Below are 27410 nucleotides of genomic sequence, written 5' to 3'. Positions count from 1 at the left end.
GCTTTCCTGTTGCAGCAGGGGTGCTATCACCAAGAAACAGCCAACATTGTCCTTAGAGGCAATCAAATACCAATCTTTCACTAACCCCACAGACAGTTGAGCCACAATACCGTAAAACATGATGCTATTTGAAGTAAAACTCTTGATGAAGGAAAGATGGCAATGAAACCTGTTCCCCTCCCCCCCCCCCCCCATTGCCAACATTTACCACACCACCCCACACCTCACTTTTATTGCCTTCCCATGCCTTACATGATTGGCAGTCATATAAATTTCCAGCGACGAAGATTTGTGTCGGCTAAGGGTTAAACCGTAAAGAATTGCTTAAATGCTACGAAAACATTGATGAAATCATTGCATTTCAAGCAGGGCATGGTTTTTTAGAACAAATTTGTGAGCAGCTAAAAGTATGCAACGTACCCCCAAAATATGGATGTCTCCCAGACTAGCACACCTCTTAGTACACTTAGGTGGAGGGTTGGGGCCCTGAACTGAATTAAAAGTAGGTACACCGCCTGATTTGAAGATCTATATCACTGGTAACTGTTCTCAGTCAGTGCAACAACAAAACCGGCATGAATTGGTATTCTAGAACCGTTGTCATCTCTGGTTATTTCCTTCATGAGAAATGCCATCAGACTTCAACATTAAACCCACAACTGTTTTCAAGGGAAGAAGGCTGGTCGCTTGTGACCGTTTCAGTGAGTCAATAGCCATCTCGGTGTCTTGAAAAGGTGGTTTTGATAATCACAGGTCAATTTTGACCTTGATTGGATCATCCCGCCGACTTACCCTGAACTGTCAATGCCTCTCGTTGCTGAGGACAGGATGCTGAATCGCGACACCGCCAACGAAATAAGTACGGTCAAAAATTAAACCCTAGGCGGGTATTCATCACACTGCACTGCGAATGCCACTTGCGCGATTGCAGTGCATTGAGAGTCACCGCCCACCTCATATCGGTCGCATCGCAACGATTATAACATCCCCTTGGGGCCAGATGAATCTCCATATCTAGATTTCTTTCAGTTTTTTATACTATCTAGTTCGGGCCATTGAGGGTCGGTTGTTAAAAACAGCCAGTCGGCCGACCGATCGGGCAATGAGAAATACATTGATTTGTCGGCGACCTGTCACCGAGTCTGCCGACCAACTAGAATACTTATTTTGTCGCCGGGTTGGAACGAAACCTAGAAAAGATACCAGGGTGCCGTAGAGTACGGTACAGAGTCTTTACGGGAATGTTCGCTGGTGTGTGACGACATGTATTACCATGGAGGCATAATGTCTATGTATGGAGACCTTATGATGCGTTTTGCATAGTGTGCTGTATTTTTTCGTCTTGGCTGTCACCAAACGTGCTGTCCAAAAACATTTTTGGCACCAAGCTCCGCGTGGAGATATATTTTTGTTGCCGACCTTATCCACCAAGTCGGCATGTTTAACCACCCCTGAAAAATACGTATGGTTATGTCAAACCAGCTGGAGGTCGGGCAACAGGCTCTGTGCCTGAGTTAAAAAAGCTAAGAAATTGTGTAAATGTGTTCCGAGTGGTCTAAGTTTTGTGACAGCTGACATGTTAGAGCATGAGCATGAACAAAACCCTAAAAAGGGGATAGGACCTGCCCCATTTGGTACAAGACTTAGGATGTCACAGGCTTCACATCTTGGTGACATATTTGCCATCTTATATGCTTGCTGATGGCTGAAAGGCAATTCCCAATACGTAGATTCAGTTGATGTCCAAAAAGGGCAAGCCATATCATGTATGGTTACATGGTGTCATCTTTTGTGCAAGTGATGCATTTTTTGGTAAAACATTTTGTGTACGATATAAATACATAGAACATACAATGTTAACATACCATGAGAGTAATGTGCATATCATTCAAGGAGTGGTCTGTCACACTTACTTTTTCAGTGGCATAAAGAAAAGGAAACCGTTTAAATTACTCTTTTCTCTGGAATTATGATAGGTTTATTGGTTTCATTTCCCAAAAAGGTCATAGTAGGTACAATGTGCTTGTTATTACTCATTATAAATGTATTCTCAAAAGGCATTAAAATGTGTTCCATTGTACTTAAAATTAAACAAGGAACACGCCTGTTCAAGTTTTGTATCACCGCAAGGCACAATCTCGCAAGTTTTATGTGTAGCTAAAAAGGCGTAATGTTCTTGAAAATTCGATCCTTAACCTACCAGAATGGGGTTAATTATTAACCCGAGAACACGAAAGCTAGTAGCAATTGCGAGATCTCGTTGATACCAATCCTCAAGTTTTTTTTGCTAGGTCTTATCTTTATTGCTTTGGAAACGTCAATGGTTGGAGATCGTTTCACCCCCTCTATCAGTCCGCGTTATGAAAAGCGACGAATCAGAGCGAGTGTTGATGACACAAATCAGACCAATTGTATTTTGGGAGACGGCCTTAACCTTTCTTAGCTCTTGCTTCCTGCTACCGAGAGGAAGAGCGACTTTGGGGTAAGAGGTCGAGTATCGCTGGCATATATCTCGCACGCTGCTCATCGCACCTCAGATTTAGCAAGCTGACCAGTTCACAAGCATGAGATAAACCCTTTTATTGACATCAAGAATGTGCCAAATAAAGGTAATAGAAGTGTTCGCAACGGTTTGACACTGAAACATTTGCTAATACCATTATTGTATGGCCTTCGTGTAAAATTGCGTGGACGTGAGACCGTGTTAGGAAGTGCGAGGCCTATAAAAGTAATAATATGTGGAGGCAGTGAAGGTCGCAAACGCTTCTAGCTGATTGTACGATGACGTGACCTGATCAAAAGTAATTTTATTTCAACGTGCTTGTAGAGCCATGATAATCAATACATGTGGGACTGCATGGATGCGGCTTTGCAATATGCATAGGGTCGAAGGAGGGAGGGCTTCAGACATGACATTTAAAAGATTTCTCATTTCCTCCAAACGTCATCTATTTTCTATTGAGAATGGAAAGCAGAAGCATAGCTTATCATAACAAATTTGCGGGGACGTTGAACTCTGAAAAGACATTGCTTGATGACACTTGCGATGGCGCAAACGCGCCTGATGTGTGTTTAGGAGGCAGTGGTTGTAACTCCAATCACAGGTTTCTGCGGTAATTTATCAACCTATTCTATAAAATAATCCAACTTTGCATCCCAACGAAGCACTAAATTACATTTGTCCACGTCTTTAGATTCCACCCATCCACTGATGAGAGACAGTGATGAGCCGTAGTGTGTCAGGCTTCCGTCGGGTGTGGCAGCTGGTCGCAGGTTACCGCGACTCTGGCGCGGGCCACATCAACAGTGCTGCGCTTGACCTCGCCCACGCTCTGGTCGGGTCGTCGGTATTGGTGGCATGGTCTAAAACTGTCACTTCGTTGCTCAGGCAGTCCGCAGTTTCGTTCCCATGTTTGAAACTGGCATCATCCGGTCCCAAGTGCAGAGTCGGGTTGTGAATCTGTGATACAACACGTGCGTCAGCCTCTGTATTTTAGAAGAATGGGTAGTGATCTAGCCGGAATGCGTATCTGCAGTAGCCTCTGGCTTAATTTTGGATCCGCGGTGAAGCGAGTCTCGTGGATACGCTAATGGTCTGAGGCCGGTAAATTGTGCGCTGCACAACCTCCAGAGCTTCCAAATAGCGGTCAGCTGGGCACGTGACCCCACCAAAGGTTTCGGAAGATGCGTCCCCGGCATGTCATGCGATTGCGCCCAAACTTTTGCGATCATCTCGAACATTCATTGCGCATGTTTTGACATGAAAAACTATCTCTAGCAATTTTAATTTTGAGAAGCTGCTGACTTTTAGGAACACTGCACGGCGATCCACGGCTGGCGCGGGCGACGGGCGGCGACCGACGATGCGCGTTACACCGTTACATTAACGGATCCCTACATCCTCAGTAGGTGTAGAAACAATGCGTCATTAACAAAGCGCAAGCAATTATGCGTTTAACGGAATGTTTGCGTTGAGAGGTAAATTGGTAGAGTGGTAATTGTTTGTTAAATGATCATTTTGCAGACAATTAAGTAAACCAAAGTTAAAAGCTTTAGGACATCCGAACGTACATGTTGAAGGTATTCGGGACGCATTTTTAGCTGTGCGATTTTCAGACTGACGAGAACGGACTGTCCTGGACGGCACCGCGAAGTATTGCTGGAATCCGGTGGAACTGGAAAAGAAAATATACGATCTTTATTTTTCGTGTTGCCGTGGCTGTTAATCAGTTCGGAGGGCATTCTCAAAGTTATAAAAAATGAGCCCAGTCATTGCTTTGGACGGTACTAAATAATTCTGCAAGAAATTCGGAACCATTATTTTATGACGATCGTTCTCGCGGACGCGGCGCCAGCCGCCTGGCGTTACATGCAGTGGTTAATGCGTTCGGTTTTACAGAAACTGCAACCCAGGACATCGCTGTCCTTGATCCGGCGACTGCGGACGCGCAGGCCCAATTCTTGTGGAGTAATTTCTTTCATCAGTTGATTTTGCAAAAGGATTAACGTTCTCAAGACAAACATGGAATGGTGTTCTTCGTGTGTTAACCTGCTTCGGCCCTCCGCATTCAACACTAATGAGACGCCATATTATTTCCGGGAAGGGAGCCCGCTTGGGTAAAACACTAGAGGACTCATATATTATCACACATTGTTATCCCCAGTCAAGGGCTGAAAAGTTGTTGCACCCCACTGCAGAGTGCCTTTCGGTTACCATTCTGGCGACTCAGGGCGAGATCCCACGGCCGGTCCAGAGGTCATATCACGTTGGTGCCGTCCCTGACGCCGGAAGTGTTCTGAGCCGCGCAGTTGACCTCGGGTCGATGCAGGTAGCCTTAACGACGCAGCACGATCCCCTATCGCCGCAGGTGGCTCGATAATTGGCACACAGACCTCAATTCGGCTTAACGGACCCATGCTGGAATAGGGCAGAAGGGCCCTCTGTTTGGTACTGAAGGCGCCGGCTCGAGCAGAACACTTCCATCGCCTTAATATGAACACTCATCATCAATTGTCATGTTTCCCCCCATTGTCAGAGGACCCCGTCCAGCGCAAGAGGCCCTGTGTCATTCCGGGTCCCGCTCCCGTTCCTGTTCAGCAAATCATCTCCCGACCAACTCGAGGTCCCTTGTCGACATCGAATACCCTGTCAAGCACTGTGAGCCTGTGAACGATGCATGAACCCCGCATTGTTGCAGGGGCCCCGACCAATGTAAATTACGGGTGTGTAAGTCGGCCAGAAATCCGAATACTGAGCAGTAGGCCCGCTGTCAGTCTGAACCCCAGAGGCCCATTTTCCAAGCAGGAGCAAGGTCGGGGTCACGACTTACGTTGGTCTGGGTCACTCGGCCTGGGTCACTGGGTCTGGGTCACTGGGTCTGGGTCAATGGGTCACTGGGTCTGGGTCAGTGAAACAATGGCTGGAGTCCCTGTATCGGTCAGGGACCCACAGTGCTTAAGACGGTCATGTGACGGCTAGTCGCCCCTAGTCCGTCGCGGGTTTTGTTTGAGGAGATTTGAAGTGGGGTCTTCGGAACGGAAGATCATGGGCCCAATGGGACTCGAACCCAGACCCCCATCCGCAAATCTGTGGCCTGAAATGTCAATAAGAAGCCTTCTATAAAGGCCCTCTTATCAGAGTTATCTATTCGTGTTGCATACGACCTCGAGGAGGCCTTCAGAGTGTGCAACAGAGTCGCTGACCGATATTTCAGGCCACGACCCTACGAGACGCGTTTTTTTATGTGACCTACAACCACTCAGTCGGGTCCTTCTGCATTCCAATTGGACCTTTGCTAGTTGGTTCCGTTCAGCCACCCGAAACCCTCTTCGGGCCTCACCGAACACTGCCCTTGGTCGGCTTGGGGCACTTTGCGAGCACAGCACCCTCTGTTAGGCACTGTGGCCCCTGACAGACGCTGGGGCCCCGACCAATGCACGTCGCTGGCCCCGGCTTTGTTCCTGCTTTTGAAAATGGTTTTTCAGGCCTATGCCGTCGAAGAGCTGACTGTGCGTTGCTGGTGATGTCTGACCGACACACAGCCCCGTATCGATTCAGCGGGCCCCTGGCCAGCGCCTGGGACCCTCTGGCTGGCACTAGAGTGCCCGGTCTTGCGGGCCGGGGACCCTGAACACAACGCCCGGCCGGCCTTTCGGACCGTTAATCATAGGTCCTGAGGGTCTCTTTCGGCCCCTCAAACCCTAGAGGGGACGTGCCTCGTGTCTCTCCCCCTTTGCCTGCGGTACTGGGCCTCGGCCTCTCATGTGCCGTCACGCCGTCAGTCCGGTGACGGGCACGCGGCCTTTCCTGTGCTCGATGGTCGCTCCTGTCTCGGACACACGACCCTTCCGCGCCCGACACTCAGCATTTCCAGTAGGCCATTGACCGCCGCTGCAATGAGCTACCGGCGCTGCACGTTCTGCCCATATACGGAACATTATAATGACACGCTGCGAGTTTATGCAAAAAGTATTTTATCCCGTTGCGCTATTGTTATGAGTACGTGATTTATGGCCATAAGGCCCTAGGTCCATCGCTAGAACATATGATGTGTTGTACTTGAATGTGCCCATAGCAGGTTACAGAGCGGTGGTTAGCGGTACAGAGCGGTGGAGCAGGTTACACTATGGGCGGTTATAATATACACACTGCCAAAATGCTACTAAAAAAGCGTTTAGATAGAAATCGGTCGCTGACCTGAATCAAACTGAAATCAAAGTCGTTGCTAAACACCGAACAAAACCGTCATATAACGAGACAGTCTCAGCGCGCGAGATTCGAAATATCAGCCAAACCCCCTGAGCACGGCTCGTTGCGCGAACATTGACATGCCATCCATGTAACCGAGATCATGAGCTAGCTTATCCAGTGTAGGATGTTTGATTAGTGGTTCTGGATTGGGGAGTTTAAAAAAATTGGCGCGGATTGTAATTGCTAGAAATCTGCATTTGGACGTTACGGAAAACAATGCAATTTCATTTCAGGCATTGCAACAAGCCATAGTTGTCATATGAAAGAACACGGCATTTTCAACTGAAGGTAACGCAGCTTATATCATCAGAGTGCACGAATGATAGCAAAACGATGGAGAGTGATGTTGCATGCATGAATAAATTCATGTAAAAGCTCTTCCTCCAACACTGGTATTGCCCCGGTATCTCGTGTGGCAATGTATTGGGTTTGTTACGTGCCGTTTATGGTAGTACTACGGCCGCTAACCAACCATGTTGCCGCCTTTCTCCTAACACACAACGCCTTAGGTTTGAACCGAACCGACGAGCTGACCACCCTGAAGCCCGCTGTGCCCGTGACTCGTCCACTAAGACCTACGCGCTAAACAACGGGGCTTTTGGCATGACCAGGAAATGATACTTTAGTGTAAATGAACCTTCCGGAACGAAAATATTTATGATGCTTGCTACTCATTGCACTTAAGTTGTGTTTGCTCCATGTGGTTTATCTCAGTTATGTTCCAATTGCGGTAGATTTTTGATAAATTTGGCTCCAGCTGACAACGCAGGCTATTCTAAATTTCGTCGGTTCCATGAAAGCCATTTTTCATCCCTGATGATTTCATCAAATCATCTTTGCAAAGTCTCTTTGAAACATCTACTTACCTGTTGATATAAGGGTAATGCCAATAAACTTCACCCGGGTAGATTTTAAATGCATGATGACCATGCCGAACATGTTGCTTGGTCATGACTGATTCCATAGCCCTCGCCCTGACTCGCTGTTTTTCATAACGCAGACAGATAAGCAAGGAGGGGGAATGTAACCTCCTGTCGTTTCGAACCTAAAAAAGATAAAACGTCGCAAAAACTGTATTGGTGTGATGGAGATATTACGATCACTAACAGCTTATGTGCAGCCAGATGAATAATTTGGGCCAGGGCCAGGCCAAGAAGAAAACCGAAAGTTCGCAAACTACCAAGAGATTTTCAAATTACCCGATAAGCCAGGTACTCTGCAAAGCCCCTGGGGAGTGGGCAAGTTCACCAGAGGATTTGTGAATTCCCTAGAAAATTTGCGAAATCTCTGGGTGATCTACTTGTGGCCATACTCGGCGCATAGATGTTTTGTGTGTAAGTTTAGCATCTGTATCGGATAAAAGCGCATTGCACCCTCGCATGCCACCATCAAATGTATTCACATCTACAAGGATAACACAGGAGTTGTAGCCGCTGTCCCCGGAGAAAAAAGAGGAGAATGGATATATATATATATATATATATAAATACATATACACACACATATATATATATATATATATATATATATATATATATATGCATGCGTTGACATTGGCAATATGCCCTTGTTGAAACCATATCAGTAGTTGCTCTTCTGGTGCTGTTCTCACAAAGCCATACAGCCGAAATATCAACGCATCTATGCTTCCATTCTCCTGGTTTTTCTCCGACGAATCAGGCTCTATTACTACTGTCTCATCTTTGTGAATAACGCTCCTCACAAATGCACTTAACATCTTACATAATTTTGTTCTCATTTGACCCCACAAAATTTTTTCCCCAACCTCGAAAACATTTACTATGGTCAGCACTGGTGCGAATCGAATATCGGGTCGTGAGATGGACACAATGCACTGCGACTTGCATTGTGCGCGCCCTTTGTCATTTGGAGGCTTGTGTGAAGGTCAAACATGTAGTGCATCTGATAATCACACATGGCACAGACACAAAAACATGAATATTGAGCTTGGCTCACCATTATGACATGCAATTACGAATGCGACAGTTATAAATGCAGAAGGAACTGAAATACGTTGTGTGACGTCTCCTCTTGCCGATATGAGTCAGAATAAAACGCAATTTATGGGCTGCGAAACGGGGCTGTGACTGTAATAGTCAATGAGGAGCAGATTTCATTGAAAAATCCAACACGTGGGCCTAGATCTCACGGCTTTTACTGCTTGGAAGCCATGATAGGAGCTGTATATCCGGACCTAACCGGTCTGAAGGAGGCTTGGTTGACCCGTCGCAGCAGAGCCGTGGAGCATAATCCGGCACCCCACTATAGGCCACCATGTTTTTTGCCTCTTGTTAGGTGTGAAAACATCCGCAACGTCACTGTTCTGGTCTTCGAAAGATGGTCAGGAAATTGCTACTTTAAATGACTGCGAATGGAGCAGCTATTTCTCGTCCCATTTACTGTTTTACATGGATTTGTTGTGCTACGTCCTTACCAAACATACCGCATGAGCCATGTCGGATTAAGGTCGGAATCAAGGATCCCAATGCTATTTCAGGTCGTGATCCGGGGTCACTGTGGGCGGCGGGGGAAGGGCACTCGACCCAAAATCCTGAGAAAAGTTATTGCGCATCGAGCGCAAGAAATTTCCTACAGCTCATTGCACCGTAGCATGTTTTCGGCATACCCTATGTTCACTGGTGTACTCCTTTTTTCATTATCCGCAATTTCATTATTGTCATTGTCATGTTTCATCATGGCTTGCATATATATATATATATATATATATATATATATATATATATATATATATATATATATATATATTAATGCCGATCAGTCATAAGCTGGCCTTATCTACTGTACTGTACTTTGAATTTCTCATGGCTTATAGCCATTGAAGTGGCATGCAAAATATAAATCACCGTTGGACATAGCCTCAGTATTTATTAAGCTACGTAGACGATTTGCAAGCTTCTAAATATGTTTGCGAAGTCATCAGCAAGTTTGCAAATCTTTCTTGCCACCAGCCAGACCTGCATCAGACAGCTAGGGGTTTCGCAGGCAAAAGTCCGCTGTGCTGCAGTGGTGATTCGTTACGAACCCTCAAGTACTAAGGAAATTAAAGGCTGCATGTCGTCATTTTTTCTTAGTCCTCGGCCTACGCAAAAAGTGTGCATAAAAAGTCATGCGAGTGTCATTTGATGCGCAACATTTTTGGCTACCTCCAGTGATGGTGCTCATATAGCAGGGATCAACGTGCCTGCACTGCGGAATTTCTATCATGCCAATGATGTTTCAAGTCATAAGAATTGTCCTCACTGCACCACACTGTGCATGGACACAAATACCATCTAAATGCGTCACAATGGCCTCAATGAACTGACCCGTATTCGAAAACTAAGCGCAGCCTATCACATGGTGTGTGCTATACTGAAGTGGATACATCATATAACAACACCAAATAAATACCATATGACGGCTTTGAAATGATCCACATTTCCTTTTTACCATTATCCGTGTTCTATCTCACTTCCATGCCCGCACCGTTTGCAGCACTACACGTAAAGGTAGCCAAAAAAAGAAACATTTCGTCCAAGAATCTTGGCAACTTAAACGAAATCATTTACATTTCGCACTGCCACCAACAACCGTGAGATATTGTTTAATGCTACAGCAAAATCTCTACGATAGCAAAGTGACGTAATCCTGTCGAAGGCCTCTGCTTATATTTCACATAGCCTCTAGACCGCAACTTTCTGTTTCCATGCAATGTCCTTTTGTCGTCGTATGTCAAATCGGCATTTTTCGACACAAACCTGTATGTAGATACAGATATTGGTAGAAATGGGAAAAGGCCAGCAGAGAAAAAGTTTGAATGAACCTTTTGATGAACCCAAAGCTTATGGCGATGGCAGTAAGGAAAAAATGTACCATACGCGCCAGCCTGCGGTATACCGAACGTACATCATGTGTCTTTAGGCATAACTGGACAAAGTCTACGCCACCATCAAGGCTTAGTTTTGTTTCGAAAACTATTGCGTATTTCACAACAGTAACTGCAGGCTATGTTGACACGAGGGCGAGGCCAGACCAATTGAAGGCACACGGTTTCCCCCCTCATTTCATCGAACATTGATGGTCAATGACCATCAGGTATGATTACCATATAAAGCAATCGGAGGGGGGGGGGGGGTAGAAGTGTGTTTCATGTCGCCGACCAAATATTTGCACACAAAATTATCAAAAGCAGTGATACACGATAACATATGACAAAAATCGCACTGACGTCCATGCCCAGCAGCGTAATCCAAATTCGGGGCATCACCAAAAGGCTCCCTCATCATTGCAACTTGCAATATTATGCACACGACCGCGACGTTCATTTATGCACTGGCATTCAACTAATGCCACGATTGCTTTTGCTACAAAGAATGCAGGGACATCGGCCGTTTACAATGTGACAGTTCCATCACAAAGGCAGTCTTCTTCCACCCACGGGACTTGTCGTGGCCTTACATTTAAACTGGATCTATAATTAAATTTGCTGCCCTCAGCTACAAAAAACGCCGAAGGATTTCAGCATCTAGAGCACCTGAGAACCTGAAAATTCCAGCCGGTGGCGGAACTCGAGGCTATGTCCCCTTTTGGAAACGTAGCGTGCCCTTTGAGCCCCACCCTAACCATCATCATGCTCTTCACCACACCTTGGTACACTGCAAGCCTGATGCGACATGTGTTGCGTGGTGGGCACCTTTCCATGTGCAACGGCAAATGAAAAAAGCTTGAACTGGGTTTCTAAGCTGCCTGGAAAGGAGCAGCAGCATATCATGCTCCAGGTTGGGTTCAGACTGAGGTGAATGCGACTGCGCAAACGCTGCGCAAGAAGTGGTGTGGGCGTGCTTGAAAAAGGATGAATCGGGGTCGCGGAAAATGGGACCATAGAACTGCTTGAGGGCAAAAAATGCCGGTTATTTGATACTCTTGTCACGCCAAGCATAACCCCAACCAATAATTCACGGCCACACCTTACCTTCAGAAGAATGTTACAGGCTTTGACGAGCCGAGGGTGTCCGAAATTCCGGGCTCGAACTTAGTGACTTCCCGCCGTTTGAACAATGAAATGGCATGTGTTTTCATCAAAACGACACAAACCAGCTATCGCCAGTCCCAGCCTTCTCTTTTACCCTTTGCATAGAACAACTCAGCTATCGTTTTTTTTTATTTAAACGCACCGAAGGCGCGAAATTGTTAGTTTTGTTGAATTTATGCGTCTATCCCTTTCTGGACCATAGCCTGGAATTTTTTGAAACATCTCTAGGCTGTGGCTGTGGTTCGCACTTCAATGTTTCCCGCGCAAAGCTTATCAGTTTTGCTTAACACGCGCTCGGGTGGGGGTCACATTGACCCCCGAGGGTTTTTCCGGAATGGTTTCCGAACGGTGCGGCCTAGCCGCGCCAAATTTTGGATAGCTGTAGGCAATTGAATAGCGGATCGTGTGGCATAAAAAATTGGATGTTTCTTCGTAAGGTCGCTGACCAACGACAGGCCAAAGCCAGGCCATGAGTTCAGCGAAATCATTTTCAAGGGAATCGTTCAATCTGATGGAACAACGGAGTGTTAGACGAAGCCATAAATCTCTGAGGTTTTTTGCAGGCGACACAACAATCGAATGACGACATTCCACTTACCTAAGATCAGGTATGAAGATCAGACCAAGGTCAAAACTGGTATGTTCTGTTACTTTGTGTCTTGTTGCGGGAAGTTGCTGGTGCTCATTTGGAATTTATTGATAACAAAAACCTCATCAGCTATCTTCTGTGAACTTATTTTAGGTCAAAATAGGTCACTGACATAAAATGGACCAGGTCCATACTTCGTGTTTATGAACGTACTGCGTAGCCTAATCTTTGTCGGGTATTCAAATGGAAAAGTCAAAGCAGTCTTGTATGATTTTAGTCACCATGACATTCGAAAGGTCAAACAAGGCCACTGGCCTTGAATGAGCATGTGACTTTCTCCTTAGAACATGCATTTAGGTTCTGGGAACAGTTTGGAGGCCAACTTGGAGTCTGACTTTATTTGACCTTATTCATCCCAAGATTATGACCTAGAAGACTCAAAATTTGACCTAAATGATTTCACGTGCAGGTCAATACATCCAGTGAATTTGGTGTTTCTAGCCTTCTTAGTTCCTGAGATCTCAGGGGGTCAAACTGACCCCCCCCCCCCCATCTGAGCCGAAGGCTATCCAACTGGCCACCCCAGCGCGCGTTAATGTGTGATTAACACCAGCTCCGTTTAAACCAGTTGGTTTAGACACGTTGCACGTTATGTAGTTAACGTTTGTTAACGTACAGGCCTCATCATGGCCAATGATATGAACATGGTATGTGCTTTGATGTGTGATGTGTGCTAGCTTAAAATCGTTTACATGTGTAAGTGATGCCTGAAACGTGATGCGCGATGCCTGTTTAATTGAGATCGTCTGTATGTATAATTGATGCGTGATGTGTGATGCCTGTTTAATTGAGATCGTCTGCATGTATAATTGATGCGTGATGTGTAATGTCTGTTCATTCCAGCTCTCTTGCATGCTTGAGTAAAGCGTGATGCATGGTGCCTGTTTGCTTGAGTTTGTTTGCATAGATGCATATTTTCGCGCATTCTATTTATAATGCTATTATTTATTCGCGCATTGATATGCACTGTATCGTAATAATGAATGGAAATTGGTCCTTGTTTAATCTCCTGTATGCTGGTGTTCTGCAAAACTGTGGCTCGCTGTTTTAAAAAAAACAACTGAAAAGTAAGTAGAATCATCGGCAGACAATTGTGAATTCACTTCTGCTCTCTGTTTCTATAAAGACATGTTGTCGAAATATAAACGCATATATATATATATATATATATATATATATATGTTTGATTAAAAATAACTGCTGACTCAGCATTAACGAGCTTTTTGATGCATCGTTCTATTTTCCGGGCCTTTGACTTTGCGTCATCGCTTAGATTAAAGATGGTTCGCACAAAATTACTCATATATTCATCACTCCTTCCATTCTAACGTTTCGAGATCTTATCTCATCTTCGGAGAAGACTAAATTGCACAAGAAAAAAGTTTTGAGTTTTAAAGGATGAAAAATTGTGCACTACTGTTGGAAAACATCTTTTAGTACGGAGAACATAAATGAAGCATAACTAAGTGAAGTAAGACGGATTGCTATTTTCATCTCCATACATGTAAGAAACACTCATAATGGGAACATCACAAAGACACAATGGGAACACTATTGTCACAATCACATCAGAAGTGCTCACCGCCCACCACCTAGTAGCTCAAGAGTTCTGCAAGAATTTGTCTGTCTGTTTAAGTGCAATTTTTTTTTGAATTTGTGAATTTAGTTTGTGCAATTTAGTTTATGCAATTTAGATTTTGTGCAATTTTTTCTTGTGCAGCTTAGTCTTCTCCGAAGATGAGATGAGATCTCGAAACGTTAGAATGGAAGGAGTGATGAATATATGAGCAATTTTGTGCGAACCATCTTTAATCTAAGCGATGACGCAAAGTCAACTGCCCGGAAACTAGAACGATGCATCAAAAAGCTCGTTTATGCTGAGTCAGCAGTTATTTTTAATCAAACATGTATCAAAGAAAGAATTGTGCCAAAATTTTCCAATATATATATATATATATTTATATCCATTTTCCTGTTTTTTCTCCAAGGAATAAATTTCTTACTACCGTCTTATCTAAATTGTTTTCTACTACCAGTGTATTTAAGTAAGGCTGTCTTCCTCCACAACCCGCACTCAATATAGTTATTACGTTAAAGGTTACATCAGAAAATGTGAGGAAAAACAATACTGAAACATGACGTATTAGTTATGTTAACGAAGATGTCATGCTCATGTGTCAAAGGAAATTATGCATCTAAATGAGCGCTGCTGAATGGCTTACATCTATCTTTGCCTGTTACGATAGGGGTGCTATCATCAGCAAAAGGCCAAAATTGCTCTTAGAAAGAGCCAAATGTCAAGCTCTGCTTAGCTCCTACAAGAATACTTCCTAGCTAGCAATTCCTACTGCAAGAATAATCATACTTCGCTCCTACAACGTCCCACAAAACCGCCTCATTTTTAAGTAAGCCTCTTGATTAAGGGAAGACCTTAATGAAATATTTACTTCCCCGGCCTCTCCTCATTGCCTTCATTTCCAGCAACTCCTTACTGCTAGCACTCATTGCCCCATCATTACCTACATTATTCACTGTCATATCAGTTTGGAGCGCCTCATTTTTTAAGCAAACCTCTTGATTAAGGGGGGACCTTAATGCAATCTTTACTTCCCCCGCCTCTCCTCATTGCCTTCATTTCCATCAACTCCTTACTGCGAACACTCATTGCCTCATCATTTCCTACAGAAATGGCTGTCATATCAGTTTGGAGTATGCAAGACTAATATTGAGAAAGGGTTGAAAAGGGAATAACCGACATTTCAACGCTAACAAAACACTGACGAAATGATTGCATCTCAAGCAGAGGCTTAGTTTTCAAGGAGAAGTGGGACAGCTGAGCAGTGAAAAAAATGTTATTTTCCCACAACATATGTCTGTCTCTCCAGATTTCGCACACCTAATCGCAAACGGGAGGGGGGGGGGGGAGAATGGACGTCCGAGCTGAAAAAGAGCTAAGTATATACCTTGATTTGAAGACTTATTCCACTGGTAACCATCCTCAATCAGGAAGAAAGCGACAATGACATAAATTGGCACTTCGGAACCATTTGCACCTCCTGTCATCCCATTTCCTGAGAGGTGCCATCGGCCTCCAGCGCCAAACCACAGTTTTCTTCAAAGGGACTCCTCCCTTGGTTGGTGCAAGAAGCTGCTTCGGTGCTACGGTGCATGTGACTGATACCGTGAATCAACAGCCTTTTCTGTCGTTTTTCTGTGCCTTGAAAAGGCTTTCTGAATAATCACAGATCAATTTCTACTCCGATCGAATCATACCACCGACTTCACCTGCACAGTCAACCAATGAAGTCTACAATGCCCAATAATGGAACCTTAATTATGAAATTAATTCATTATAAAAATACAAAAATATGAAATTAATCAAATGAAACTGCAATGCGAACACCGTTTGCCAAGAAACAGTGCATTAAAAGTCGCTGCCAACCTCACATATCTCAGTTGCATCGCAGCCATTGAAAAATGCCCTTGCAGCCAAATAAGTCACTGTACCTAGACCTTTTTCAGCGTTTTCTACACTTTTCCTCTGTCTAGTTTTGGACACTGATAGTTGGCTGATAAGAGCAGCGAATCGGCCGACCGCCCGAACCAGAGCAAATGCGATTATTTGTCGCAGATCTATCACCGTAGTGAGAGCCCAACTACAAGTGGTAGGATATTTTGTCGCCGGATTGGGATGGAGCCTAGGAAAGATATTATGGGACCATAGGGTAAGGTACAGAGTAGTTACGAAAAGGCTTGCTATTGTTGTGGGATAAAATGTGTTAATTGAATTAAAAGGTGTTTTTTGAAGCTCATATAACGTTGAGGAATGCGCGCTGTAATGTTTTGTCGTGGCTGTCACCAAGGCTATCAGTAAAAAAAGGCACCAAGCGTCGTGTGAAAGTGGACATTTTTGTTGCCAAACTTATCTACCAAGTCGGCAAGCTTTACCACCTCTGAAAGCAAAAAAGTTTACGTACACAGTCGCAACAGCAGCTAAGCACAAAATTTAGCATTGTTTGCATATATATATTCCACCTAAATATTCAACAAATTCAGACAAAGCCTTGAAAATTCGCGTTGTTATGCACAAGTTTAACATATAACTGTTCGCACAAAGCTTTTGATTTTGTGCCGCCTGATTAGCTGGTGTGCCATGTCTGCCGTAAATTTTCTTTCACTGGGGTTCTTCCCAATAGAATCAAACCAATAGAATAGACTGGGGTTCGACTGGGGCTCACTGGGGTTCTTCCTAATAAAATCAAACCAGGATTTTTCATGAATGCATGTCGTTGGCAGGCCACTGATGTTTTGGGATGGTGTTGAAATTTCAACCTTAGCAAAAATGCTCTGTTTTGTTGGATGGAACTTTTGACCGCTAAGGCCCACCATGTCTGGCCAACAGCTTCTCCCACAGCCTGCGGGTTCTTGCAAGTCAGATTTTGGTGGGTTGGTGGGTTCGCAACTTGCATCTCTAGTTAGAATCAACCACGCACGCCGTCTGAGGGTCAGAGTTGACTTTATTTATTCCACTTTGCCTAACGCGTCAAAAAAAAGAGTTGACTCTGTTAAAGCCACGCACTAGTCTGATGGAATGCAGTTCGTGTGAAGAAGTTATGTCAGATGTCTGCCTGTTCTTGACAACGGCAGCCGCTGATACGGAAAGTCACGATGCGACGGTGCTGGACAGAAAATATAAATCTCTCTAGGACGATAACACAAAATTTCAGATGGAGGGCTGATTTATTGCAACAAATAATGTAAGCAGATTAACAAAGTAGCAGGCTGCGTAGCCATGGAGTACACCGGCACCGACCACGCAGAGGCAACAATAACAACGCATACATACTCAGCAGCCTGCATTATAAGACAATAATGTCAATTGCACACTGTCGGGGCAAAGCAGCATAGAGCCTGTTTACGTAGACATCAGCTAGCACATGGGAGGGAAGTTGACCCCACCAATCGTGCACGCAACGCGGAGACTGACGCTGGCGCCAAACGTAGTGACAGTGCTGACGGAGGTGATGATGGTCGTGAATGTCGACCACGACGTAAGTAGCCGGTTCTCCCTGCCAGCAAACGAGGTCCGCCATTAGTGACAGGCACGCCTCCAACAGCACAGGTCTCTCAACCACATCGCTGTCTTCACACAATAATAATGAAATTGATCATCAGGACCTTTTCGGCAGTTCAGGACCACTCAGAGTTATTACAACCTTTTCTCAAACAATATGCCTCTCTTCGCAAGTCACGTGTCGTCTTAACACTCGCGCTGATGCGGGTCAATGCGACCCGTCCAAAGGTATGTGATGGTAGATCTCCGGATGTTATACAACCGCATCCAAACTTTCACTTGTTTATGTGGAATCCATTGTACGTGACCTGACACAAAAACGTGTCACTAAACTCTCTGGTTTCGAAGTAGAAACCTTTTAGGAGCGCTGCACGGCGACGAATTATCTGCACGGGCGGCGGGCGCCAACCAACGATGCGCGCGACAGGCCGGCATGGTTACGTTAAAACGGGTGTCTCACATTTATGTGGGCTCTTTGAAGACCTTTTGGTGCCGTTCACAATACTGCCATTTTTAAGGCCTGAGGCCCTCTAGTTTCTGAGCTACATGCCAGCGAGAATGGGGAAAGGCATATCAAAAACAGTATTTGAAAGTCACCTTGGCATGCACGCAGCCATAATAACGACAGAATCCTGCCATTGCATAAGCCATGCGGCGATCAAGGTCAGGAAAAATATAATTGTCGAGGCGTTCACATCTGGCGTTTGCGAGCGGGATTTCCAGACATAACGTCTGGCAACTGACTCTCAATCAATGTTGTGCAAGGTTTGATGGCGATACCAAACCATGACACATTGAGGAACATATTTACTAAATAAAGAATTGTGCTGTCTAGAACACATTTTACCACTTCAAAATATACCATAAATTATAAGTGAGCTTATTTCATCATACGTCATGCTTGCTTCAATATCTTCATATGTGAAATATTTCCGTTAACGAAGCCATGCATCATAAAGGCATGGCCAAACTCATAAAGTTATGCACCATTGTAATGATAGAATAGAGCAAGAAACACGCTTGCTTGGACACATATGCTACCAGGCCTGGTCTCGTATGCACGAGGTTGTAAAGTGGAACAAATGCAATTTGCGGGTGTGTTTGACCTTTGACGTTTTGTAGCGGGGTCATTTGTTGATCTAGCAGCATAGACTTGTTACCAATCGTAACGTCTCCTCGGTACCAATCGGCTGATGTTTTCCGCTAGCTCTATATTTTTTTCGTTTACGAACGGCATGAGAGGGCCACATCAGCCCTCTATGAATCGACTTCATGAGACAGGCCGCGGCTCAAGGCAAAAGTTAAAGGCAAGATAATTCATGAAGTCGAGACAATATCGTCAATGATGATCCATCTCCATTGATACAGGGTTGCTCTAGAACATGTGAGTCCTAACGAGATTATCGGGGCCACTTCAGGGCGCAGCGAAGATTCCCACGCGACAGCGCGGTGGCCATTTGTTTACATTCGGAGCCCTTTTTGGGCTGCTGGTGAGTGCTTACTTATCAAAATTGTTATCTCTCCTATCCGCTTCTAATCTCATCGACGACCGGACTTCCTGTGTCAGCTCTGAGGGAACTGGTCTGTAAAAAGGAGGCCGCAGGTTATTTGAGCATGCCCATGCCCTTCCAACTTACACCTTTCAATGCACTGTGTCTGAGCGTGCAGACATTGCGAGATGTGCTGCACCTTAATTGCTAAGTGTCTAGCTGAGGCTAACGCAGTCTGCTTGGCGTTGGGCGCTGGGCAACAAATCATACACGGAGAATTCCAGTGCGTCGTGAAAGCAAAATGCTTTAGTAAAACGCGGCAAACAATGCAGTGACTTTTGGCCACAATGCGTTCCAACAACGACTCAGTATAAAAAACAACTGCAACACTGCAGGATTAGGACCAATGGTAAACGTGGCGTGGGAAAGGCACGCGTTGTAAAAGGAAGACACTCACAGGTCGTGCCCGATTGATGATACAGCAGTCCTCTTCGTTCGCCTCTTTCTCCTTCCGTTGCACAAAACTGTTCTGTTTATTGCTGAAAACCAGGGAAGGATATGAAGCTTCCTGCCACATCAGCCTCCCAGTTTGCTTTGACACTATGCTGCACTTATATCAGCGTCACCAGCCTGTTTTCGCGAACAGTTCAAACCAGGCATCGTGAAACCTGAGGACGGGGCGGAAACCGAGCGCTGGTGCTTGAGGCCGAGACCCGATACCACCCTTCCCGCATTAACACGCGGCCGGGTGGCCGGCCCGATACCCTTCGCACGGGGGTGGGATCAATTTGACCCCCTGATTTCTCGGGAACCAAGAAAGCAAGAGACACCACACTTACAGCGTGTGTTAACGTCTTCATGGTCAAAGTTTCAACTTACTTAACTCACTTAGATCAACTCACTTAGGCCAAAGTTTCAGGTTCCTAGGTAATGATTGTTAGGCTAAATAACGTCAAGTTCAAATAAGGTCACATATAGGTTGAATAAGGTCACAAAGTCAAGTTCCAGACTGGTCTCTAAAGTGCCCTCAGACCCTAGATAACTGTTTCTATGCAAACGGTCACGTACCCAATTAAGGCCAGTGACCTTGTTTGACCTTTTGAAGGTCATGGTGATAAAAACCATGCAAGACTGCTCTGAGTTTTGCTTTTGAATAAGCGACAAAGGTCACCCTAGGCAGTAAGTTTCCAAATACAAAGTTGACCTGGCTCATCTCACTTCAGTGACCTATTTTGACCTCTAAGAAGTTCATAGAAGATATATTATGCGGTTCCTGCTATCAATAAATCTGAAATGACCACCAGAAATTATCCCGTGCATTGCTAATCCCCCCCCCCCCCGAGCGCGTGTCAACACGCGCTCGGTTAATGGTCAAATTGACCCCCAAAGATTTTTCCAGGATGGTTTCCGAACGACGCGGCGTAGCCGCGCGAAATTTTACACAGCTGCAGACAATTGAATACCAGAACATCTGGAATCAACCATTTGGATACATATGGTGAGGTCGCTGACCTATCGCAGGTCAAAGCCAGGCCATGGTTTCAGTGAAGACAATTTCTAGGGAATCGTTCGATCTGATCCAACGACGGAGTGTTACACGAAGCCATCCATCTCTAAGATACTTTCTTAGGCAACACAGCAATTAAGTGAACAAATTGTATTCACCTAAGGTCAGGTATGAAGGTCAAGCTAGGGTCATAACCAACCTGTTTTATTTACCTAGCGCCTTCTGTATAGGGTGCTCACTTCGAATGGGGTGCTCATATGCTCATTTCGAATTAATTGATAGCAGGAACCACGTTATACACCTTCCACAGACTTTCTAACGGTTAAAACAGGTCGATGACCTAGAATGACCCGGGTCAACCTTTTTTAGGAACATACGGTCTAACATAACCTTTTTCGCTTATCTAAACGCAAAACTCAAAGCGGTCTTGTGTGATGTTGGTCAACATGACCTTAAAAAGGTCAAACAAGGTCACTGGCCTTAGGTGAGCATGTGACTATTTGCTTAGAACAGTTATCTAGGCTTTAAGGATCCTTTGGAGACCAACCTGGAATCTGACCTTGTTTAACCTTATTTGACCAAAAGGTCATGACCTAGGAACCTCAAACTGACCTAAATGAGTTCATGTGCAGGTCAACACACCCTGTGAGCTTGTTGCATCTAATTCTTTTAGTTCCTGAGATCTCAGGGTGGGGGTCAAATTGCCCCTCACCAGAGCGAAGGGTATCCAACCGGCCTCCCGGGCGCGTGTTAAATAAGTCTCAGTCTGAGGTCTTTGAATAACAGTCTGAATTCGATTTCATCGATTTCACGGCAAAGGTCTCCAGTTGTGTTCCAGAATATTCGGGCCGAGTCCTGAGTCCATGCACTCCACGGCATTGGAGTACACGCGTGAGCCCAAGTTGGCTGTGTTAATTTTAACATTCAGGATTGAGATCAGTCCCGATCTTGATATTTATAGCCGGTCAATCTTTGGCGCCCGACTCTGAAAAAGCACATTTTCTCTCCGGATATTCATATTTCTCTCATATTAAACTTCAAATGCATGTGGCTTCTTTGTTTTAACTCAGATTACGTGAGTACAAATATTTTAACACCATAGATAACAAATGAACTAGCCATCACCTGAATCTTATTGTCATGGGCTTAGATACTACACAAATATTGAGACATGGAAGCTAATGCCCAGCCCGCAAGGGCAGGTTAACCAACAGGCGTCCGATCCACACTGGAAGTCTAAAGGTGGGGTACACAGCTTTTGGGAAGCACACAGATAAGGCAGCGGTGGCGTGTGAAGAAGTGGCGCGACTTTGGCTACCATAATCATCAAACAAATCGAACTCTCATTTAATCCACTTAGATTGATAAAAATGATTTTATTCGTTAAGTTACTACGCTGCCCAAAGGCGATAGTGCGCATTTTCCACCGCGGAAAACGTGATACATGCGATTCTGTCTTCACATAGTAATGCTTTTGTCGTCTGTTTCCAATGCACTGGCAATGGGCATCCGCTAGAAAAGCTCCTCCAAGTTAGCTCGCCAACGGTCAAGAGCTATGCCTCGTCAGTATTAAGAGAAGAGAACACATACATAACCTGCGGTCATAGAGTACTTACAAGTGATACGTAAGGGGATCTGGCAAATGCCATGCCCCGCGTGGAGCATTATTTTTGAACACGTAAGCCCAAACTTCCGTAAGCCCAAACAAAGATAATTGTGATGTGTTATCTGCATTTTTTTTGCGGAGCTGGGTGTGTTCATCTATAACTCCATTGTCCTGTTTTTTTTCTCCGAGGAATAAGGCCATTACTACTGTCTTATCTAAGTGAATAATGTTCCTCGCAAGTGCATTGAACAACTTACCTTATACCTATCACGCGCCGGTTTCCCAGGCTGAATTTCAGACTTTCGGAAAGAAGAAGCACCAGTTCTGCTCAGACACACGTGTATATACGTAGCGATGAATATACACTCGACAGGTAAATTGTCAGAGACACTATCGATGTGCCAGTATAGATGCGTCGGAGTCAGTTTAGAAAGTCGTCTAAGCGTGCCCGCAGTCTCCGACTCTTGCACGCACCCTTTGCGCATGCAAAACGGTGTATAGCTGCAAGAGCTTGATAAATCTCGCCCGCGAGATGTTGAACCGTTCTGTCTGACTTTGAGCTTCTTTCCAGCCGGTGTTTGCGCCTTTCAAAAGACGGTCGCCGTGTCGTTGTCTGTCGGTGAAGCGCTACCCTGCGGTTTGATATGCAATCAGGCTATAGGCAAGTAGATGAAAATAGACATTGTCGTATGTCGTACGACGAAATGGTTACGTCGTAGTGACGTAACCATTTCGACAAATATCACATGATGATAATTATAAGATATGTCGACGCTTGGCTTTCAAATGATATCATTCCGGCCATGAAGTCCAGTGTCTGACTATGCTCTCGCCTTAACTATTTCCGATTCAACCGTAAATCTCATCCCGTATCGTTGAGCTTAAGCGTCCCTCTGACCAGACAACAGATGCAACTGTTGAATGCATTTTGAAAGAGAAGTCATCATGAAAATAATCAAGCGCGGAATGTTACGAATATTACACATTTGTAATCCCGTGTTTAACTTTAGATAATACAGATTTCCTTACCGCTAACGCAGGTGAAAGGAACTGTTGTGGTACTGCTGACGATTGAAAAAGAAGTTGTGGTGCGGCGAAGGAAAAACTTCACGAATCGTCCGGCTACGTCTGAAAAATACACAGGCGTCACGTAAACAGAATGTGGTACGCGTCAGATGGGCGTATGTCACATGGATAAACAAATCTCGTTTGGAAGTTGGCGGTGACGGGGACTAATAACTGGGCTATGATCATCATTGGCACTAACAACGTGTGAACATTACTGAATTGCTGCAAGATCCGTAGTATGTTGTTAGCAACGAGGATTGACCTCACATTATTGTATGATAGGATGTTTGTGGATGAAACCACGGTGACCGCCTGATTGTTCACGGTGCCTCCATTTCGCTGTAAGATACCTGTCATACCACACGTCGAAAATTCATTATTTCCCATCAATTTGTCGTGTCATGAGTATGTAGTGCAAGACAACATAACCAACTTCTCTGTACAATAGAATACGGTGTCCACGGCGCTCACGTGTCACAGAGCCTGCACAAATAGTGCCTGCAGTAGCCGATGAGTACCGGTCCTGACTGGCGCCCTTCTATACTGCATCTGTACCTGCCCCAGACTGCTGACGCCTACTACTACTACCGCATGCTGACGATACGGTTTAATTCGGAATTGGTATTCGCGCTACGCCAAAGCTAAGCAGCTTCCAACAAGGAATATGCGCCTGACCAGGGCTGCGCAGGAACTGCTCAAAATTCACTGATGGACGTCACCATACTCAGGGAAATATTCATGGTTGGAATTGCTTCCAGACTGATGCAAGCTAAGCTCAGGAAATTGAAGATGAGAATTACTGCATGAGGTCCCAGTCTGCCACACAGACCAGGTGCAAGGGAATGTTTCACATTTGCAGATATTCAATCGAGCATTAGATATAATGAAACAAGCTCACTTAAGGCTAGTGCTTTACTTTTAAGTTGAAAAGGCTTCTAGATAGCACTATTCTCTGTCTAGTTAGTATGCTCCTCAGTGCCCCATGGTTTGATTGCACGTCATCTTACCTTGCATGACACTGATTAAGGGCGAATTGACGGCCATTATGTCTGGAAATCGCGCTCGCGAATGTCAAATATAAATGCCTCAACAGTCATATTTTTCTTGGGCCTGGTCGCCGGATGGCTTATGGAATGGAAGAATTTGAATGACGTTATCATGACGTAATGACTGCCAAGGTGGCCATGAAATACTGTCCCCGATATATCTGAGAGCGCGTCGCCGGCTGGGCGCTCCCGGTCTCAGGCGGGGTCCGCGGACATGGGATCACCCAGAGGTAATAATGTTTCGCTCGCGCGTACTAGAGTTGTGGTCGTTACGCGTCGTTAGATGCTTCCCAAAATTGTGTTCTTTAGATTGTATACTATATGCTTTGCGTAGATATGTGATTGTCAGGTGCGATAAGGTGGTTCTGTCGGAGTACGTCGATCATTCAGCCCCAAAAATTATGATACTATGATACAAGGTGAATTTCTTTGGAAGCAGGGCAATAGAACGCTGGATACTCCAAAGTTTTGGCTATTGGGTATCGACACATACTATAAGTATACCAGAAGCGGGATAAACACCAGGTTTAGTATGTTGTACCAAAATTTAGCAGTGCTGTGCTAGCGGCATCTTTGGCTTGTCTGTGACGATTAAGTGTAATCACGTCTATCAGTCGCAAAACTCTACGAAGTGGCGCGCGGTAGCGGGGCAGGCGGTTGGAGGATCATATTGTTAGAGTTATTTCAGATGCCTCTGGGTAAATCTTATATATATATATATATATATATATATATATATATATATATGTGTGTGTGTGTGTGTGTGTGTGTGTGTATGTGTGTGGGTGTATAACGCTAACAGAAGGTCGTTGCACTCGGTAGTTCTATTACCAGTTAGTGACCGTATTCGCTGTGTTCCATCTCAACTCCGCTGAAAAGAGATAGCGGTCTCGGATTCGATCTCTTGCCGGGACATCGCGGCGCGTGCATTGGTTCGCGCTTTGTCTCATAGCTCGAAAAGGAGTGCCACGGCGCACGCTTTAGATCCTGAAAATCGGAAAGAGAATTGTTCAAGGTTCATTTCCATGCCCTTCGTTGCATGTATATATGCTTAGGTTTTAGAAAGCCGTGGGCCTGAAGACGGGCATTTTAACATGGGGACCCGATGGCCAGTAGTGAAATGTGCGCCGCTGCCTCCATATCTTATACTGGACTTTTGACCCCGCCCCCCCCCCCCGCCCGACTTGGGAGCAAGTCGCCGCCTTCCTCTTAATTCCGTGTCGAATGGGGATGGTGGCAACTTCGAACACGAAGTTCGAAGTTCGTCCGTGGCCAGTAGGGCGATACCGTCGGTAAGCATGGATGAACAGAAATAATGTCATGGCCCATTTTTTGAGTCGTGGGATAAAACTGAAATGTATTCGTACCCAAATAATGGTTTCATGACGACGGAGGAGATCGATTTGTGGCAGCATTCACTTCGATCGCCACATGTGCAATGCATGTGTACCTCTGTGAAATGCCTTCTGGAAACCGTGTCATGGCCGTTGGCACAGTACAGTGTACCAGACCTACATACGCGCAGTTTGGCTGGCATTAGTCTGCGCATTATCTATCTGTCGCGGATAGTGTGTGAAGCTCTTTCTGTTGGGGGGAGGGGGGAGGGCAGCGTAAATGATCTGGTGTTGCCCTGGAAAGCTTGTGAACGCCATTTCAAGTGCTACCCCACCGGCAATGGCGCAGACCATTGATTTTGCTGCCGTGCACATGCTACGGCTTGGCTATCTCTGCCAGGAACTGAATGAAGTACCGGCTGTTTGTGCAAGGAACGGCGTGAACTGTATGCTGTACTGTAGGCTATTTACCACTGGAGCACTGAACTCTGTTGAACATACCAGACCTCGGCTGGCTGCGCATGAGCAATTGATCCTCACCGGTTTTATGCTGAAGATCAGCTTCATCTCCCTCAGACACTTTTCCATCGTGGTCAGTGCAGAGGATCAGTTGGAACGCTGCTGGTGCCAGTACTGCTACTAACAGCGTGCAGCGCTGCGGCAAAAAAAAAACAGACCATCCAGCACAGCACGAGCGCCATGTCAGCTTTGTGTTCGAGCATATGTTGGTTGGCAACAGTCTAATGCTTGCTGACGGGTCAACGTTGATGAATCAGACATCACAGCGCTTTAGTCCTCATGGTGGATGTTCCCGCCAGTCACGACGAGCATTACCACTGAATGGCAACAATCATTGGTACGTTATTATCGACACGAGTGCCCTCTACGCCTATGAGTGGCACAGCCTTGCACCACAGAGTTCGGGATGCAGCTATTTTACATAAATACAATGGACGCAGCTCCGTCTTGGGTGTCCAAATACAAAGTGCAGATGTCCGATCACACGATCTAGCTGCCTCGGTTGGTCCTTAACAGCCGTATGCCACTGCAGATACCGCGGTGGCTACCGGGAAAACTTCAATGGCAACCACCAGCAATAGAGTACGGCACCAAGACTTCAGTGGCCAACAAACTTTTGACTCGTTCACTCCACACAAACTTTGAATCATGACTGCTCAACACTACCTTTTTATCGTGAATGCGGAGCAGCACAACGTAGTCACACAAGCGTCGTTGAGATAAGCATGCCTCGCGTTGGTATTGTGCAGCAGCTGTTGTCATGAACGTCTGCAATGAACTCCTGCGTTAAATCAAGCCAGACAGAGCCGCGCCCAATCACCACGCCATGCAGGCGGCCGAAAAGCCCAATGCACAGCGTGTGCTACGTACCAGAGACCAGCCCATGGTCGCTCGGGAGGACTGCGACCGAACGGCCGACGTCCAACTGCACGGCAGTTGTGCAATGGCCCACGTCGTAAACTTGGCACAGGCGTCGACTGCCCCGCAGGGTGGGAGGCAGGCACTGCATGAATTGTTTGTATTTATGTATTCACTTTCCGGCACGTTCCAGCATCTCATGCATTCTTTACGCAGGTCACATACACGCTTGGCCTCACGTCGCGATGACAGGTAGCGGCAAGGCATGAGTAGTCAGAGCTCTCACGTAGTGTAACAGCGGCCAGCCAACCGAAGCTCGACACATAAACTGGTGTCTACCACTGTCCTGACACGCCGCAGGCAGTCTGATGTCGTGTGACTGGCGGTTGCGTCTTTCTGTCCTGTCGATGTTTGTGCTGAGTATATTTGCCAATGCTCATGTCCTGTATGTAATG

At 45.5% G+C, this 27410-nt stretch overlaps 2 protein-coding genes across 2 annotated transcripts in view; one reads left to right on the top strand and one right to left on the bottom strand.

Moving 5' to 3' along the window:
- LOC119103518 (uncharacterized) overlaps window positions 1-27410 on the top strand; it is a 54779-nt gene that overhangs the window by 8122 nt on the left and 19247 nt on the right. The window lies entirely within an intron of this gene.
- On the bottom strand, window positions 17189-27017 carry LOC119103517 (uncharacterized). The gene is made up of 6 exons (XM_037227092.1): window positions 26968-27017; window positions 26119-26233; window positions 23160-23258; window positions 19475-19556; window positions 19030-19110; window positions 17189-17522 (listed from the first exon to the last, which is right to left on the bottom strand). Exons 1-6 carry the CDS (start codon window positions 26980-26982, stop codon window positions 17384-17386), a joined length of 531 nt encoding a protein of 176 aa, XP_037082987.1. The 5' UTR covers window positions 26983-27017; the 3' UTR covers window positions 17189-17383.

Source organism: Pollicipes pollicipes, unplaced genomic scaffold (assembly GCF_011947565.3).
Source record: "Pollicipes pollicipes isolate AB1234 unplaced genomic scaffold, Ppol_2.1 Scaffold_5724;HRSCAF=6776_pilon_pilon_pilon, whole genome shotgun sequence".
NCBI classification, from domain to species: domain Eukaryota; kingdom Metazoa; phylum Arthropoda; class Thecostraca; order Pollicipedomorpha; family Pollicipedidae; genus Pollicipes; species Pollicipes pollicipes.
Note: the sequence above shows the minus strand (reverse complement) of the source record. Positions and strands in the feature narration are given on the sequence as shown.